Source organism: Schistocerca nitens, chromosome 1 (genome assembly GCF_023898315.1).
Source record: "Schistocerca nitens isolate TAMUIC-IGC-003100 chromosome 1, iqSchNite1.1, whole genome shotgun sequence".
Taxonomy (NCBI): domain Eukaryota; kingdom Metazoa; phylum Arthropoda; class Insecta; order Orthoptera; family Acrididae; genus Schistocerca; species Schistocerca nitens.
Window position 1 is genome coordinate 102,380,379 of NC_064614.1, and position 17,665 is coordinate 102,398,043.

The following is a 17,665-nucleotide window of genomic DNA, read 5'->3' on the forward strand; positions in this document are numbered from 1 at the left end:
ACAACAGAAAATCAATGGATACACCATTACAGAAATTTATGGTATGATGAAGATACTGAAGAAAGTTATTCTATAAGAAATTGTAACAACTCTGTAGATGAAATAGACATAGAAGAATTAAAAGCTGCCCGAAACGTAACTAAAATGGAAAATTTACTGGCCTAGATAGCATTCATGCTGAATTAATCAAGTATAGAGAGATTAGTCTCGAATTTTGCTTCCTCAGTTTTTTAAATATGTATTGGAACAACTGTTCTGTACCTGAAAAATGGAACACAGCTAAAGTTATTTCTATATATTTTGTAAGACAGGAAATTATAGAGGAATAAATCTACTAAATGCAGGATATAAAATTTATCGGATGGTTCTTCAACAAAGATTACAAACTACCGCTGATGTAGTAATCTCAGAGGAACAATCAGGCTTTAGGAAGCGGCGTTCGTGTTGTGATAATATATTTGTATGAATGGAATTGCTGAGAAACGTCAGGAATTTGGCTTAGAAAAGCTTTAAGGATTTATAATTATGAAAAAGCATTTGATAAGGTCAACAGACCGTGTTTGTGGTAAATATAGGAAAGATTTTTCCTAAATACATTATTAATACCATAAAGTATCGAGGGTACTGTAGATACAATATTAGTAATAAGTTTAGGTTCGAAAACGTCAGGTGAAATTTTAATAAATCAGGGTGTTCGACAAGGGCGCAGTCTATCACCGCTTCATTTAATTTATATTCTGCCGACCTAGTTATGAAGTGGAAAGATGAAATACTGTTAGGGATTAAAACAGAATCTAGTGTACCATTAAATACTCTGTTATATGCTGATGAGCAGATAATTATACAAGAACAAAAAGATAATTTATAAATAGCAGTATAACTTAACTATATCTTCAAAGAAGACGAAGATACCTGCTCTCAAAGGAATGAATCCAGTCAGATCTAAAATAATTTTAAATGAGAAAGCTTTAGAAAAAGTAACGACTTCAGTTACCTAGGATGTGATACTGCTTTTAACTATGGCAAAGGTATTGAGAAGAAGGTTAATAAATATAGAGCAACAATCTGTGGAATAATTAGAAGAACTTTAGGAAAAAATCAAGAAAGGAAAGAAGTGAAATTCTATAAAGTTACTGCTGCGTCTAGTGTTGTACAGTGTTCCAAATCGTGGACAGTAAACAAAACAAGAAAAGTTACATATATAAGCAGCAGAGATGAAGTTCAGGGGAGATTTAAGAGACATCTAAATCTACACCTACGTGGCTACTCTGCCATTCACAATAAAGTGCTTCGCAGAGGGTTCAATGAGCCAACTTCAAGCTGTCCCTCTACCGTTCCACTCTCGAACGGCACGTGGGAAAACGAGCACATAAAATTTTCTGTACGATCCCTGATTTCTCTTATTTTATTGTGATTATAATTTCTCCCTATGTAGGTGGGTGCCAACAGAATGTTTTCGCAATCGGAGGAGAAAACTGGTGATTGAAATTACATGAGAAGATCCCATCGCAACGAAAAACGCCTTTGTTTAAATGGTTGCTACTCCAGTTCACGTATCATGTCTGTGACACTATCTCCCCTATTTCGCGATAATACAAAGCGAGCTGCCCTTCTTTGTACTTTTTCGATGCCATCCGTCAGTCCCACCTGATGCGGATTCCACACCGCACAGCAATACTCCAGAATAGGGCGGACAAGCGTAGTGTGAGCAGTCTCTTCGGTAGACCTGTTGCACCTTCTGAGTGTTCTGCCAGTGAATCGCAGTCTTTGGTTTGCTCTACCCACAGTATTATCTATGTGATCGATCCAATTTAGGTTATTTGTAATTGTAATCCCTAAGTATTTAGTTGAATTTACAGCCCTCAGATTTTTGAGACTTATCGCCTAATCGAAAGTTAGCTGATTTCTTTTAGTACTTCACACTTTTCTTTATTCAGGGTCAATTGACACTTTTTCGCACCATACAGATATCTTATCTAAATCATTTTGCAAGTAGGATTGATCATCTGATGATTTTACAAGACGGTAAATGACAGTATCATCTGCAAACAATCTAAGGCGGCTACTCAGATTGTCTCCTATGTCGTTAATATAGATCAGGAACAATAGAGGGTCTATAACACTTCCTTGGGGGACGCCGGATATTACTTCTGTTTTACTCGATGACTTTCCGTTTATTATTACGAACTGTAACCTTTCTAACAGGAAATCACAAATACAGTAGCGCTGTAATAATGAAATGGATAAAACAAAGGCTGAAACGACATGATCAGATTAAAAAATCTTCTCAGTTAATAACAAGACAGAAGACAATGGAATGAAGCGGATGTATCATGTTGATAGAATGACAGAAAATGTAACGCTAAAAAGGATAACAAATTATCGGTCGATAGCAAAGAGAGATGTATGTAGACCTCGTAAGAGATGTCTCAATGGATGGACGTTAGAGACCGGAACAAGTGATTATAGCACTTAATCCTTGGAAGAACATGATGATGATGATGGTGATGCGTGTAAGCCGAGGATTGTTTAGCACGAAGTGCAAGAATATTGCCGAAGTCCTGTTGTGCTGTAAGTGTGCAGCAGTTAACAACCAAATGCGATCTACCATGAAAAGAAATGGTAGCCCAGACCATCACGCCTGGTTATCTGGCCGTCTGGGTGGCGACATTCAGATTGGAATCCAACTGCCGTCTGTTGCGTGTCCAGCAGGTCTTCGGTAGATATCGGGCTCAGTTCGAAGCAGGGCTCATGACTGCAGGCTATTCTACCCCAATCTCTGATATTCCAGACCAAAGACGTGTCTGAGGACGCCCCAAACAGTAGTGGGGTGCAAAACCGACTGTCGCCGACGATATGGCCTGACAACCAGGAGTACCATTCCTTTTCATAGCAGGACTCCTTTGTTGTCATCCCCGTCACTCTTATTAAACAGCCGTACGTTGGCGATATTCTACGCCCTGTCTCCCTGTCTTGTTGCCATCCTAGGCTTACATTTCAGCAGGATAATGTCCAACAGTCGGCGAGAGTTTCTACTGCTCATCTCCGCGCTTACCAAACCCTACCTTCGCCAGCAAGGTCGCCAGAAGTCTCCCCAACTGAGAATGTTTGCAGGATTATAGGCAGTGTCCTTCAACCAGCTAGGTATTTTGACGATCTAACACGTCAACTGGAGAGGATATGGCACGATGTCACTCAGAAGAACATCCAGTAACTCTGTCAAAGCTAACATGAGTCACGACTTGCGTAAGGGCCAGAGGTGGGCCAATGCGTTACTAACGTGTTCACTTTGCGAAGCTCTTTCTCTTGAATAAATCATCCAATTTTCCTAAAACTGTAGTCCTTTATTTGTCTGTACATGCATATTATAACGTTATACACAGCTACAGCGTCGCTTGTTTACTACCTTTTACAATAATTCATCATCTGTTTTTGAGTTAGAAAACTGCACTAACAGTGATCCGTCATTACAGGTGGCGTCTTCGTAGTTCTGCTGTGTGGTCTCGCCATCGCTGTAATCGTAGCGATATTCGAGTTCTGCTACAACTCCAAGAGAAACACGCAGTCAGAACTGGTGAGTGCTCGCCTTAACTTCTAATTAAACCTAAGATTTCTTTTTCCTAATGTGAAACGCGTTCCCTTGCTCCTTCTCTCTATTCTCGCTCAGCTATCTGACGTTACGCACAGTGTTTCCCGTATTTTTCTTTTTCATTGTCTGGTTTCAAAAGACACACGATTTGTTCTTCTGCCGTCCATGACCAGATAAATTTTAGCAAAACTAATGAACGACGTACCTGCCGGCCGCTGTGGCCGAGCGGTTCTAGGATCTTCAGCCCGGAACCACGCTGCTGCTACGGTCGCACGTTCGAATCATGCCTTGGGCATGGATGTGTGTGATGTCCTTAGGTTAATTATGTTTAAGTAGTTCTAGGTCTACGTGACTGATTACCTCAGATCTTAAGTCCCATAGTGCTCAGAACCATTTGAACCATTTGAACGACGTACCTGTGCACCATTGCCCTCGAAATATGTTGTGAAAGAGCACGTGAGCTTGATTGATCTGCAATGAACTCCATTACGTGATATACACATTTACTGAAAGAAGGAATGAAGATTAGAATTTAACGTCCCAGCGACATCGACGTAATTAGAGACAGATCACATGCACGAACTGTTGCAACGAGTTGAAGACAATCGCCATCGGATCGGATAACACATAACTAGGATTGTTGATATCTTTAAAAATATCGGGGAAACGACAAACGATATATAAAAGAATATCACCATCAGTCCTCGATACACCGAAAAAGTATCGATTTACAGATGTTGTTGTTGTTGTGGTCTTCAGTCCCGAGACTGGTTTCATGCAGCTCTCCATCGATTTACAGATGGTGAAGGAAAAAATTTCGACCTACTGGACTACAGAAATATCGGCTGAACAATAATATACTGCTGCTTTAGAGCTCTGTATTTCAGTATTGATATACACACATCATAAAAAAGTTTCGCATCACCTCGCTTCCCAGAACTCCTGAAGATACACGTTGACTGTGGATATTGTATCACAGACACAGCCAAAAAGTGGTTCAAATGGCTCTGAGCACTATGGGACTTAACATCTGAGGTCCCCAGGACTTATAACTACTTAAACCTAACCAAAGTACATCGCACACATCCATGCCCGAGGCAGGATTCGAACCTGCGACCGTAGCAGCAGCGTGGTTCCGGACTGAAGCGCCTCGAACCGCTCGGCCACAGTGGCCGGCCACAGGCAGTCCCTTTGACTGTTCAGAGATGTCACTAAACCCGCCCAAAGATCAATACAACCATGCATGAGCAGCGCCTATTAGACGGAGGGGGTCCGACAACCGATCAATTCCAGTCATTCGACCAGAAAGGAGGTACACGGCTCTTGTTGTTTGTAGTTCAACAAGACCTAGACGGTGAATACCGCGGTTCGATAGCGTCCGCATTGTTACTTTGTGCCAGGAACGGCTTTCAACAAGCAAAGTGTCCAGGCGTTTCGGAGTGAACCAAAGTGATGTTGTTCGGACATGGAGGAGATACATAGAGACAGAAACTGTCGATGACATGCCTCGCTCAGGCCGCCCATGGGCTACCACAGCAGTAGAAGAGCGCAACATACGGATTGTGACTCAGAGGAACTCTGACAGCAACGCAACCATGCTGAATATTGCTTTTCGTGCAGCCACAGGACGTCGTGTTGCGACTAAAACTGTGCTCAGTAGGGTGTGTGACGCGCAACTTCACTCCCGACATCCATGGCGAGATCCATCTTTGCAGCCACGACACCATACAGCGCGGTGCGGATGGACCCAACAACATGCCGAAAGGACCGCTCAGGTTTGGCATCACGCATATGCCTTCTACCAGACAATTGTCGGAGACGTGTTTGGAGGCATGCCTTAGACACAATCTTCAGAGAGTGCAGCAAGGTGGATGTTCCCTGCTGTTTTGGGGTGACATTATGTGGGGCCGATGTACGCTGCTGGTGGTCATGGAAGGCACCGTAACGGCATCCTCCGACCGGTAGTGCAACCATATCGCCAGCATACTGGCGAGGCATTCGACTTCATGGACTACAATTCGCATCCCCCATCGTGCATATCTTGTGATTGGCTTCCTTTAGGATAACTACATCGCTCGAGTAGAGTGGCCAGCGTGTTCTCGAGACATGAACCCTATCGAACATGCCTGGGTAGATTGAAATGGCTGTTTACGGACGACGTGACCCACCAACCACTCAGAGGGATCTACGCCGAGTGGGTCAATCTGAACCAACAGTGCCTTGATGAACGTGTGGATATTATGCCACTATGAATACAGGCATACATCAATGCAAGACGACGTGGTGCTGGGTGTTAGAGGTACTGGCGTGTACAGCAGTCTAGACCACCACCTCTGAAGGTCTCTCTGGACGGTGGTACAAGATGCAATTGTGTGGTTTTCATGAGAAATTAAAATGGCCGAAATGATGTTTATGTTGATCTCTATTTCAATTTTCTGTACAGGTTCCGGAACTCTCGGAACCGAGGTGATGCAAAACTTTTATTTGATGTGTGTGTTATTAGAAATTCTGTAAATCAACAAACTTGCAGTCTGCTTGTCTCCATTTGATCAATAACTGAAAGGAATACAATGCATATTAACGCTTGGCGATAGTAACTTTGCTAATAATGGCCGCTATGTGGCGTGGATGTGGGACAATAAAAGGTGTCCAGTGGGTTTCGTCACATATCGGGTTTGTCCGGTAGACTTCATGTCGACTTCCCTGTTTCTTTTTTTTTTTATTCCTTACAAATGCCAGCAGCCTAGGAGTGTCAAACCAGTGTGATGAAGTTAATCACTGCAGTTTTTGTTCGTAGCGCCGAGCGCCATTTTCCCTCACATGGCTCCGCACACTGCAAAGACCAATCTTTTCATTTAGATTTTTGTTCTTCAGTTTCAGTAACAATTTTTCAAGAATGCTGATACGAAGAAACAGTGCACTAAGTATGTTAAAAATTGTTTTTCAACGCAATTGGTGTTGTGTTTCTTCACATCTGGTATCTTATTATTCCATTCACACCGCCACCTCCCTGTGTAGTCGGACTACTTTTTTTATGCGCCGGCCGGTGTGACCGTGCGGTTAAAGGCGCTTCAGTCTGGAACCGCGTGATCGCTACGGTCGCAGGTTCGAATCCTGCCTCGGGCATGGATGTGTGTGATGTCCTTAGGTTAGTTAGGTTTCATTAGTTCTAAGTTCTAGGCGACTGATGACCTCAGAAGTTAAGTCGCATAGTGCTCAGAGCCACTTTTTTTTTTTTTATGCCACCTATACTTGCTTCACACAGTCAAAGAGAAAGACAGGAGGTGAAGAATGGTCGGTAGTAAGACTTTCTCACACTGTGAAAGTACAATTATGTGCTACTGAAATTTGAAAAGAACAATTTCAAGTATTTACCGAAAATTGCGAAAATATTTAATATAAAATAACATATCGGCACCCGACGTTACCATTTCGATAGCAACATATTTATAATGAGGTCCCATACTCTGAGATGCCTAGATATACAGGGTGGTCCATTGATCGTGACCGGGCCAAATGTCTCACGAAATAAGCGTCAAACGAGAAAACTGCAAAGCACGAAACTTGTCTAGCTTGAAGGGGGAAACGTGATGGCGCTAGGGTTGGCCCGCTAGATGGCGTTGCCATAGGTCAACCGGATATAAACTGCGTTTCTTAAAATAGGAACCACCATTTTTATTACACATTCATGTAGTATGTAAAGAAATATGAATGTTTCAATTCGATCACTTTTTTCGCCGTAATAGTCACAAACATATGGCTCACAGTTTTAGACGAACAGTTGGTGACAGGTAGGTTTTTTAAATTAAAGTACTGAACGTAGGTACGTTTGAACATTTTATTTCGGTTGTTCCAGTGTGATTCATGTACCTTTGTCAACTTATTTCTTAGAATACATGCTGTTACAGCGTGATTGCCCGTAAATACCACATTAATGCAATAAATGCTCAAAATGATGTCCGCCATCCCAAATGCATTTGGGAATACGTGTAACGACATTCCTCTCAACAGCGAGTAGTTCGCCTTCCGTAATGTTCGCACATGCATTGACAATGCGCTGACGCATGTTGTCAGGCGTTTGTCGGTGGATCATGATAGCAAATATCCTTTAACTTTCCCCACAGAAAGAAATCCGTGGACGTCAGATCCGGTGAACGTGCGGGCCATGGTATGGTGCTTCGACGACCAATCCATCTGTCATGAAATATGCTATTCAATACCTCTTCAACCGGACGAGAGCTATGTGCCGGACATCCATCATGTTGGAAGTGCATCACCATTCTGTCATGCAGTGGAACATGTTGTAGTAACATCGGTAGAACATTACGTAGGAAATCAGCATACACTGCACCATTTAGATTGCCATCAATAAAATGGGGGCCAATTATCCTTCCTCCCATAATGCCGCACCATACATTAACCCACCTAGACCGCTGATGTTCCACTTGTCGTAGCCATCGTGGATTTTCAGTTGCCCAATTGTGCACATTACGCCGGTTTACATTACCGCTGTTGGTGAATGACGTTTCGTCGCTAAATAGAACGCATGCAAAAGCTCTTTCATCGTTCCGTGATTTCTCTTGTGCCCAGTGGCAGAACTGTACACGACGTTCAATGTCGTCGCCATGCAATTCCTGGTGCATAGAAATATGCTACAGGTGCAATCGATGTTGATGTAGCATTCTCAACACCGACGTTTTTGAGATTCCCGATTCTCGCGCAGTTTGTCTGCTACTGATGTGCGGATTAGCTACGACAGCAGCTAAAACACCTACTTGTGCATCATCATTTGTTGCAGGTCGTGATTGACGTTTCACATATGGCTGAACACTTCCTTAAATAACGAAACTATTCGGGGAACGGTCCGGACACTTGGATGATGTCGTCAAGGGTACCGAGCAGCATACATAGCACGCGCCCGTTGGGCACTTTGTTCGCAATAGCCATACATCAACACGATATCGACCTTTTCCGAAATTGGTAAACGGTCCATTTTAACACAGGTAATGTATCACGAAGAAAATCCCTTTCGCACTGGCGGAATGTTGCGTGATACCACGTACTTATACGCTTGTGACTATTACAGCGCCATCTATCACAAAACGAAAAAAGTGGTCGAACTAAAAAATTAATATTTCTTTACGTACTACAAGTTATGTAATAAAAAAATGACGGCTCCTATTTTAAAAAACGCAGTTGATATCCGTTTGACCTATGGCAGCACCATCTAGCCGGCCGAATATAGCGCAATCTGGTTTCTCCCTTCAAGCTAGACAAGTTGCGTTCTTTGTACCTTTTTCATTTGATGCTTATTTAGTGAGATATTTGGCCTGGTTACTATCAATGGGCCACCCTGTATATATCGATATTTTTTGGAAAGTGTCGATATCCCTATATACCCATATTTTGTCAGCAGCCCTAGTACAGACATGATCGGTCCGTTTCTAGCTGAACCATTGTTGACATATTATTAGCGTCGTAGGTGTATGCGACTCAAATATGTCGATATTTTGCCACACGAGAAAGCTCGACCGACGAGCTAGTAGAACTTCTTTTTCTGTGTGTAGTGTGGGCTGAAGAGATCATCCTTGATGATTTATTCTTCTAGGATGGGCTCTAAGGATAAAAGGAAAACACTTTATTTATTACACATTCAGTCAGAAAGGGTCCTTTAATCTGCTGTCTTTGGTGATGTCTATATGCTGTGGAGAGTGAGATGTGTCTAGGCTGTTACGGGTGAGCCGGCCGCTGGTGGCCGAGCGATTCTGGCGCTACAGTGTGGAACCGCGCGATCGCTACGGTCGCAGGTTCGAATCCTGCCTCGGGCATGGATGTGTGTGTTGTCCTTAGGTTAGTTAGGTTTAAGTAGTTCTAAGTTCTAGGGGACTTATGACCTTAGCAGTTGAGTCCCATAGTGCTCAGAGCCATTTGAACCAATTTTGTTACGTGTGACTGCTTCCTCGTGTTATGACAAATCGCCTAGGGGGGGTGAAACGTTAGTGACTTCGGTACCAAATACTTGTGCCACCTTGTAGGGTTTACCGTTCCTACCGATTCCAATTGTCACACTTCGTCCCTAAGGGCATCGAACTTGTCAGAAACTCGTAGCGTCTTGTCATGGACCTTCTCTTGTATAGTGGTCTCGTGGAGTGCGGTGCGGATGTCGACGTTTCTTGTCCACCATGGAGCTCCTGTGATCCATCGATAGCAAATGTTTTGCAGCGCTTGGAGTGGTGGTGGTGGTTAGTGTTTAACGTCCCGTCGACAACGAGGTCATTAGAGACGGAGCGCAAGCTCGGGTTGGGGAAGGATTGGGAAGGAAATCGGCCGTGCCCTTTCAAAGGAACCATCTCGGCATTCGCCTGAAACGATTTAGGGAAATCACGGAAAACCTAAATCAGGATGGCCGGAGACGGGATTGAACCGTCGTCCTCCCGAATACAGCGCTTGGAGTTTGCTGTAGTTGGATACGCACGTAGTTCCCCACGACGTGGAGCCATATAACATTGTGTGTTCCACCGTTGCCTTATAAAATTGTTTAGTCTTAGGGTTGAGATACGTACTCTTCAGGAATGGAATCAATGACCTGGCCATCTTCTGGGCTGCCATCTTCTTGTCGTCAATATGCTGTGTAAAGAGTAATTTTTTGTCAAGGTAGACACCGAGATACTTACTCCCGGCGACCATGGGATAAACTGATCAGCTATTTGGAGTCTGTCGTTCAGAACTGGTTTCCTCCATGTGAACATGTAAGATGGCAAGAACTATGACCCTTACATGAAGTCATTAAAGATCACCCAAGTCACACTGCGCGAACCGTAGGGCTGAACAAAAATGACTGACAAGGCACACTGCATCTTGTAGAGGGTGTAGTATGGACGTATTGGAATGATTAATGTCGGGTGATGGTTTTAAAGTAATTCACACGACATGAAAACTTTGTGGAAATGAGTCGATTTACTGGACGCTAGTTTACCCCAGGGAAACATTTAGAGTTGACCGTGGCCAGCTGGGGAACGGCAAAGGGAAGCGACAATAGGCAGCTTAGGCCTCCAGCCACCTTAAGATGAGTGACAGTGAGGGGGTGTTCGACCCCAACTCCATGCTGGTGTACCAGGAAACAGATGGAGAACTTGTACGCCTGTTGATAAATGTCTTTCATCCCATTTCCTGTGAAAGATGCGAGAAATCCGCGCAAAGCGATGGTGGAGCGGTCAACAGAGGTCAAAATATGCGTGTTCGTGACTATAGCAACTTCACGCTGAATTCATGGTCCGCAGAGTCTGAAGTAAATGAGGTGAAGAGCGACAGATTGAAATACGCCGGCCTCTGATGGGAACGTAGAACCAAGGAATTCTAAGTACTCTCCTGGGAGTCAGAATTCCGGAAAACTTGGTGTTTTTGCAGACGCTAACCTTGATGGGTGGCCTGGGGGGAGCTAAATAGAAGACGTTGAGAGGAAGGGAAATTTTGTGGGAATTTGTTCACTTCCCAGAGCAGGCATTGGTCGTCACTGGGAAGTGATGCATAATTAATGCGACTTGCGCTGCAATTGGCGTAAGTGATTTTGCTGGAGGGGAAACCGAGGTGAAGAGCGGACTGGCAAAAGTCTCAGTAGAGGTCTTCCATACCCGGCTTGCCTAGAGTGCGGACGTGGCGTTCTTGACTCAGCTTGCCTGAGAAAGAGTGAGCATCTCTGCAGTTTAGGACTTAGCAAAGGGAACGATTGAGCTTGGAGATAGGAAGTTTTGGTTCAGCTATGTACTGAGCAAGATAGCGAGGAGTGAATAGACGAGCGCAGCCTTGCAGCACCACGAGGTCGGTCGACGTACACACAACGACGCTGCTCCGCCACGCTGTATTCGGTGATATTGCGCCCGCTCCGGCCACTGATTAATTTGTTGGATCACGTCGGCAAAGTTTCCACGAGGGTTTCATGGGCCGTGTATTATAGAATTCTTCTCGCACTTCGCATTACGCCTATATCAGTCGATAGGAATTACTTTTGTGTATCGCGCTTTACTCCATGCAAACGCAATTTATTACCACTGCCTGATAGGAGAGTCTTGTAATGTCATGATTGAAGGTCTTGAGTTAAAATAAATTTGTGCTAATCGACTGCATCTGTTTTCAATCAAGTAGTTGAAATCCCAAGTCACTTTCTTAATTAATTTTATGTTCAGCATATGCATCTGGTGTTCAATAGCTGAATATAACATCAATGTGCACCCCTTATTAATTAAAAGTGTTCAATTCTGAATAAATTAATGTCAACACTGCCACTGCAGTTCAATCAGGAGTCACAGGGTCATATTACTTTTTTGCGTTATCCGATATTGCGGCAGTTTTGCACTCTCTGTTGATCTGTTAGTCAATTAACTGGGGTGAACACGCCAAAACCAGCTATGTAACGGGTGGGGTGTTACCAACAGAACAGCTACCGTCTTCGTCGGGTTGATTGTTATCTTATTTTGCAGCGCCCAGCGTTCCATTACAGCAATTTGACGTTGCATCCTAGCGATTAGCTGGTCCAAGTGTCGGGCAGTTGTCAGAAAGGCCATATCTTCCGCTTAAAAACTCGCCGTAACAAGGGTGACTGTTGGAATGTCAATTATATATAAGTTGAAAAGCAGAGGCGAAATGACAGAGCCCTGCGGAATTCCTGCGGAGATCAGTTTCATTTCGGATTTTTTATCGTCGACTGTAGAAAGCTGTCTATGAGCCCAATGTAACAGATAGAACGGGTGGGACCTGCTGTTTGTCGTGGTTGCAGCGCGCGACGCCGGCGCCGCACCAGTCGCTGTGCGCCGAGATGGCGGAGGAGCTGTGCTTCGCGCTGCGCTGCCGCGGCTCGCGCCAGCGGCCGGCGCTCAAGCGCCAGTGCTCCAAGTGCGCGCCGGCCGCCTCGGGCGCGCCCTACGTGCCCGCCGTGCTCGACCTGCCGCCGGCCAACGGCCTGCGCTCGCACGTGAGTATAGAGAGGCTCTGCTGGCTGCTGCCACTGCTCTGCACTGCCCGGCTGACGTCACTCCGCACTGCGCTGCCGGCGAGGCGCGCGAGCGGCGTCTGCAGAGCTGCGCGCCACACACACACACACACACACACACACACACACACACACACTGTGTTTAAAATACGGAGCATTTCATAAAACTTTCATCAGATTTGAGATCTGATACCTAGGCAGTAAAATAACCAATGACGGACGGAGCAAGGAGGACATCAAAAGCAGACTCGCAAAAAAAGGCATTTCTGGACAAGAGAAGTCTACTAATATCAAATACCGGCCTTAATTTGAGGAAGAAATTTCTGAGGATGTACGTCTGGAGTACAGCATTGTATGGTAGTGAAACATGGACTGTGGGAAAACCGGAACAGAAGAGAATCGAAGCATTTGAGATGTGGTGCTATAGACGAATGTTGAATATTAGGTGGACTGATAAGGTAAGGAATGAGGAGGTTCTATGCAGAATCCGAGAGGAAAGGAATATTTGGAAAACACTGATAAGGAGAAGGGACACGATGATATGACATCTGCTAAGACATGAGGGAATGACTTCCATGGTACTAGAGGGAGCTGTAGAGGGCAAAAACTGTAGAGGAATACGTCAAGCAAATAATTGAGGACGTAGGTGGCAAGTGCTACTCTGAGATGAAGAGGTTAGCACAGGAAAGGAATTCGTGGCGGGCCGCATCAAACCAGTCAGTAGACTGATGACCAAAAAAAAAAAGTTTAGTTTATTAAATGCACCAGTGAGAGGTGTAACAGGCGTTCTCAAAACAAGCGTTTACTACGCTGGAGTAACATTCAAGATGTTTAGAGCAAAAATCTTCTTCCAACCAATCACTTTTTTTTTTGAGTTGATCCCCTAAATCGATTGACACGAATCTTTCATGTATCGTTTCTTGATCTTTTCCCGTAACAGACTCTGCCCCGTTTCTAGTAAACTCGTCATTCTCAGGACTTGAATCTCTAATTTCTTCTCTTTCTGCAAACAGAATCGAAACAGAAGCAATAATAAACGAAGTTGTAAACTTGATCTTTTGAAATAAATTATGGTAAGAAAGTTGTTGTGGTACTCCATCAGCCTCTGAAATAATCATGAAACTTAAAACAATGCAAATGAACTGAACATACGTACCTTCTTTGCTTCACGCATTGGTCATATAAGCAACGACATCAGCAACGTGTCGTTCGTGTGCAATGTTGGATACCTGAAATACTCACAGAAAACAGAGATACTAGTTTCAGAGACTATTTAAACCGCTGAGGATCACGCTGCGCATTAATAGCCGGGCGCTCTCGCCGGCACGGTAACTCAGCGTGTTTGGTCAGAGTTAATGAATCAACAACGAACTGAAATGGGTGTCTTTCGACGTCCGCCCCGAGCACATACAACGAACGCAAACGAACAAAATGTGATTTAAAAGCGGTCTAAGGCTTGCAGTCATATACAGAGCGGCTGGTCCCGGCGGAGGTTCGAGTCTTCCCTCGCGCGTGGATGTGTGTGTTTGTTCTTAGGATAATTTAGGTTAAGTAGTCTGTATGCTTGGGGACTGATGACCATATCAGGTAAATCCAATAAGATTTCACACGCATTTGAGCATGTTTGAAGTTACTTCACAAAAACATTTAGTTGCCAAAACAGGTTTACAAGCCAGTTGTCCTTGTTGAAGTGGAATGAAGTCAAGTGTTTGAAACTTTTCAAAGAGATAATTTCCATCAAATATGAAATTGCAAGTTTCTCCAGATCTAATAACTCAGTAATACAGCGACACTAGAAATATTTTGCTCAAATTTTCCAACTATTGAAAGAGAAATTTCCTGGAATTCTGATAAATTTAAATTCCAGAGACAAAACACAATTTATTGCTCTACAAATGCCATTGATATACTCTATACATTTGCTGACGGCTGCACTCTTTTTATTTCGGCACTGAAACATTAATCAAGCTTCGATTCCATTCACTGAAAACGGGCTTAGGATAAACAATAAGGAAAAAATGTGAACGGTAGGAGTTGGTTGTAGAAGAAAGGACGACGATTCGCTCTTTCGCGATGAAGAAGGCCTGTTCCAAGCTGTTCTACATCAGTGGGTCCCAAGCTGGGGTAAAATGAATTTTTCTGAGAGGTAAAAACAGGTGGGTTCGAAAAGTGTTCAAATGTGTGTGAATTTCTAAGCGACCAAACTGCTTAGGTCATCGGTCCCTAGACTTACACACTATTTAAACTAACTTAAAACTAACTTTTGCTAAGAAAAACAGACACAAAATGCCCGAGGGAGGACTCGAACCTCCGCCGTGAGGGGCCGCGCAGTCAGTGACATGGCGCTTTTAACAGCGCGGCCACTCCGCGTGGCAGATAGGTTCGACTGTGTTTTTATCACGAAACATGTATTTTTAAAGTACCACTACTGTTCCATAACACCGAAATAGTGGTTACAAAAGTAACCAGTGGTTACATGGTTTTCAAATACTAGCATTAACGCGTTACACTCTGTGGCTTAAGTTACAATTTGCAGTCAAGTCTTCGGAGGAGGAAATCGAGCTGCGAACTCACGACGTCCAGAAACACAGAGTCCCAGTATACCAATGTCGATTACTTTTGAAAACTGCATATGGGGCCTGAAGATGGCATAACGGATTGCCATAACTGGTTTTTGTTGTTGTTGTTGTTGTTGTCTTCAGTCGTGAAACTTGTTACATGCAGCTCTCCATGCTACTCTATCCTGTGCAAGCTTCTTCATCTCCCAGTACTTACTGCAATTTACATCCTTCTGAATCTGCTTGGTGTATTCATCTCTTGGTCTCCCTCTACGATTTTTACCCTCCACACTGCCCTCCAATGCTAAATTTGTGATCCCTTAAGGCCTCATAACATGTCCTCCCAACCGGTCCCATTTTCTTGTCAAGTTGTGCCACAAACTGCTCTTCACCCCAATTCTATTCAATACCTCCTCATTAGTTACGTGATCTACCCATCTAATCTTCAGCATTCTTCTGTAAGACCATATTTCGAAAGCTTCTATTCTCTTCTTGTCCAAACTATTTATCATCCATGTTTCACTTCCATACATGGCTACACTCCGTACAAGTACTTTCAGAAACGACTTCCTGGCACTTAAATCTATACTCGATGTTAACAAATTTCTCTTCTTCAGAAACCCTTTCTTTGCCATTGCTACCATAACTGGTAGCAAAAATAAAATAAAATAAAATAAAGTAAAGTAAAAATAAAATAAAATAACATGTCAACTGCAGGGCAATTTGGCGAATTTCATTGTTAAATATCTTATCAGCCGCTGTCTTATGTCCTCAATGGGTCAACATAGACTCATACAGAGAGTCAGATATCACTCGTAATGTCCTGAGAATTGCTACATCATTCTGCAACAAAAACTGTTAGCAATAAGTAGTACCAACTGCCACATTGGTTCAAATGGTTCTGAGCACTATGGGACTCAACTGCTGAGGTCATTAGTCCCCTAGAACTTAGAACTACTTAAACCTAACTAACCTAAGGACATCACACACATCCATGCCCGAGGCAGGATTCGAACCTGCGACCGTAGCGGTCTTGCGGTTCCAGACTGCAGCGCCTTTAACCGCACGGCCACTTCGGCCGGCTGCCACATTGGCACATTGGTTTCTTGTTCAGTGAAACACCTACAAGAGGTAAATAATTGTTACTCTTTCGTCATGGTCGGGGCTTGTGGTAGGTGAATGGTGGACATGGTATGTGTTGGGGAGGGGAGTGGGGTTGGTTTTGGCCAGTAACTGATTGTACTTGGAAGTAACAGTATCAGATGGTTTGGAAACCACTGTTTTATTAGGTTGATGAGTAAGCCAGTAGCGTTTTTTCATACGTTGATGAATGAACACAGCAGATACACATAACAGAAGCTTCACTCATCAGTAATATGTTCTCCTTCACTAAGTACAAAAGTCTGCCAACGGTGGGGTAGATTTTCGATTCTGCGTCTGTAGAAACTACGTGGTTTTTGGGCGCTCCAGATGTTACCTTGACATCTATCGATCTGAACCCGTTATTATAAGGCATTGAGTTCTGTGAGTTAGAAAGTCCTGAATCCATGCAGAAGTCTGATCCGACAGTCGGTATGCTCGTATTTTGTGGGACTGTACTGAATGCCTTCTGGAAGTGGAGGACACGATATCGACCTAGGTCTTTTCTCTACAGCGTTCTGGATTCCGTGGACCAGAGAGCGAACTTTGTCTCACAAGATCTATGTTTATAGTATAGACTTATAAGTACCCAGAAACGTCATGACGTTTGAGAGCAGAACGTATTCCATACCTCTCCTACGTCGTCCTATAACTGTTTGCATCAGTTCGATGACCCATCTTGAGAACAATGACCTGTGGCCCTTCACCGTTCCAGTGACCTACGATGTGCTACTGCAAGTTCCTTCACATAATCTCTGTGGAAGCTTACTGGCATCTCATCCGGTCCAGATTCCTTTCCACTATTGTGCGATTTTAGTTGATTTTATAGTCCGCGTACTATTATCTCAGTATCTGTCGTTTCGGCGTTCGTGCATTGAATGCAAAGAGGAACCATAACACGACTTTCCACAATGAAACAATTCCGAAATACTGAATTCAGTACTTCGTCCTTCTCTCTGTCATCTTCTGTTCTAAAAGATGAGAGAGCTAAGAGAGTACCTGGGCGGCTGTTGTCAGTTGCCGAATAACTCAGTTGCCTTTAGCGATCCCCTTGGTGTAGTTAGACTGAGCGAGGTGGCGCAGTGGTCAGAACATTGAACTCGGGTTCAGGAGAGTGACGGTTGGGATCCCCATCTGGCCGTCCAGATTTAGGTTTTCCGTGATTTCTATAAATTAGTTGAGGCCGGGATGGATCTTGTAAAAGGTCACTGTCGATTTCCTTTGACGTCCTTAAAAGAAACCGAGCTTGTGCTCCGTCTCTATTGACCTTATTCTCCACGGGACGTCAGACCTCAATCTTCCTTTTGGCTGGAGCTAGCTCACTCGCTGACTCCCTCTTCCTATACTCAGTTACGTTGAGCCGAGATGGTGAAAACGCAACAACAAATGAGA

At 43.9% G+C, this 17,665-nt stretch overlaps 1 protein-coding gene across 1 annotated transcript in view; it reads left to right on the forward strand.

Annotated features, from left to right (window-relative positions):
- LOC126251972 (glutamate receptor ionotropic, kainate 2) overlaps positions 1-17,665 on the forward strand; it is a 403,333-nt gene that overhangs the window by 374,122 nt on the left and 11,546 nt on the right. The window contains exons 17-18 of the mRNA XM_049953123.1: positions 3,474-3,574; positions 12,363-12,557. Of these exons, the coding sequence (XP_049809080.1) occupies positions 3,474-3,574; positions 12,363-12,557 (296 nt within the window). The remainder of the gene's footprint in view (positions 1-3,473; positions 3,575-12,362; positions 12,558-17,665) is intronic.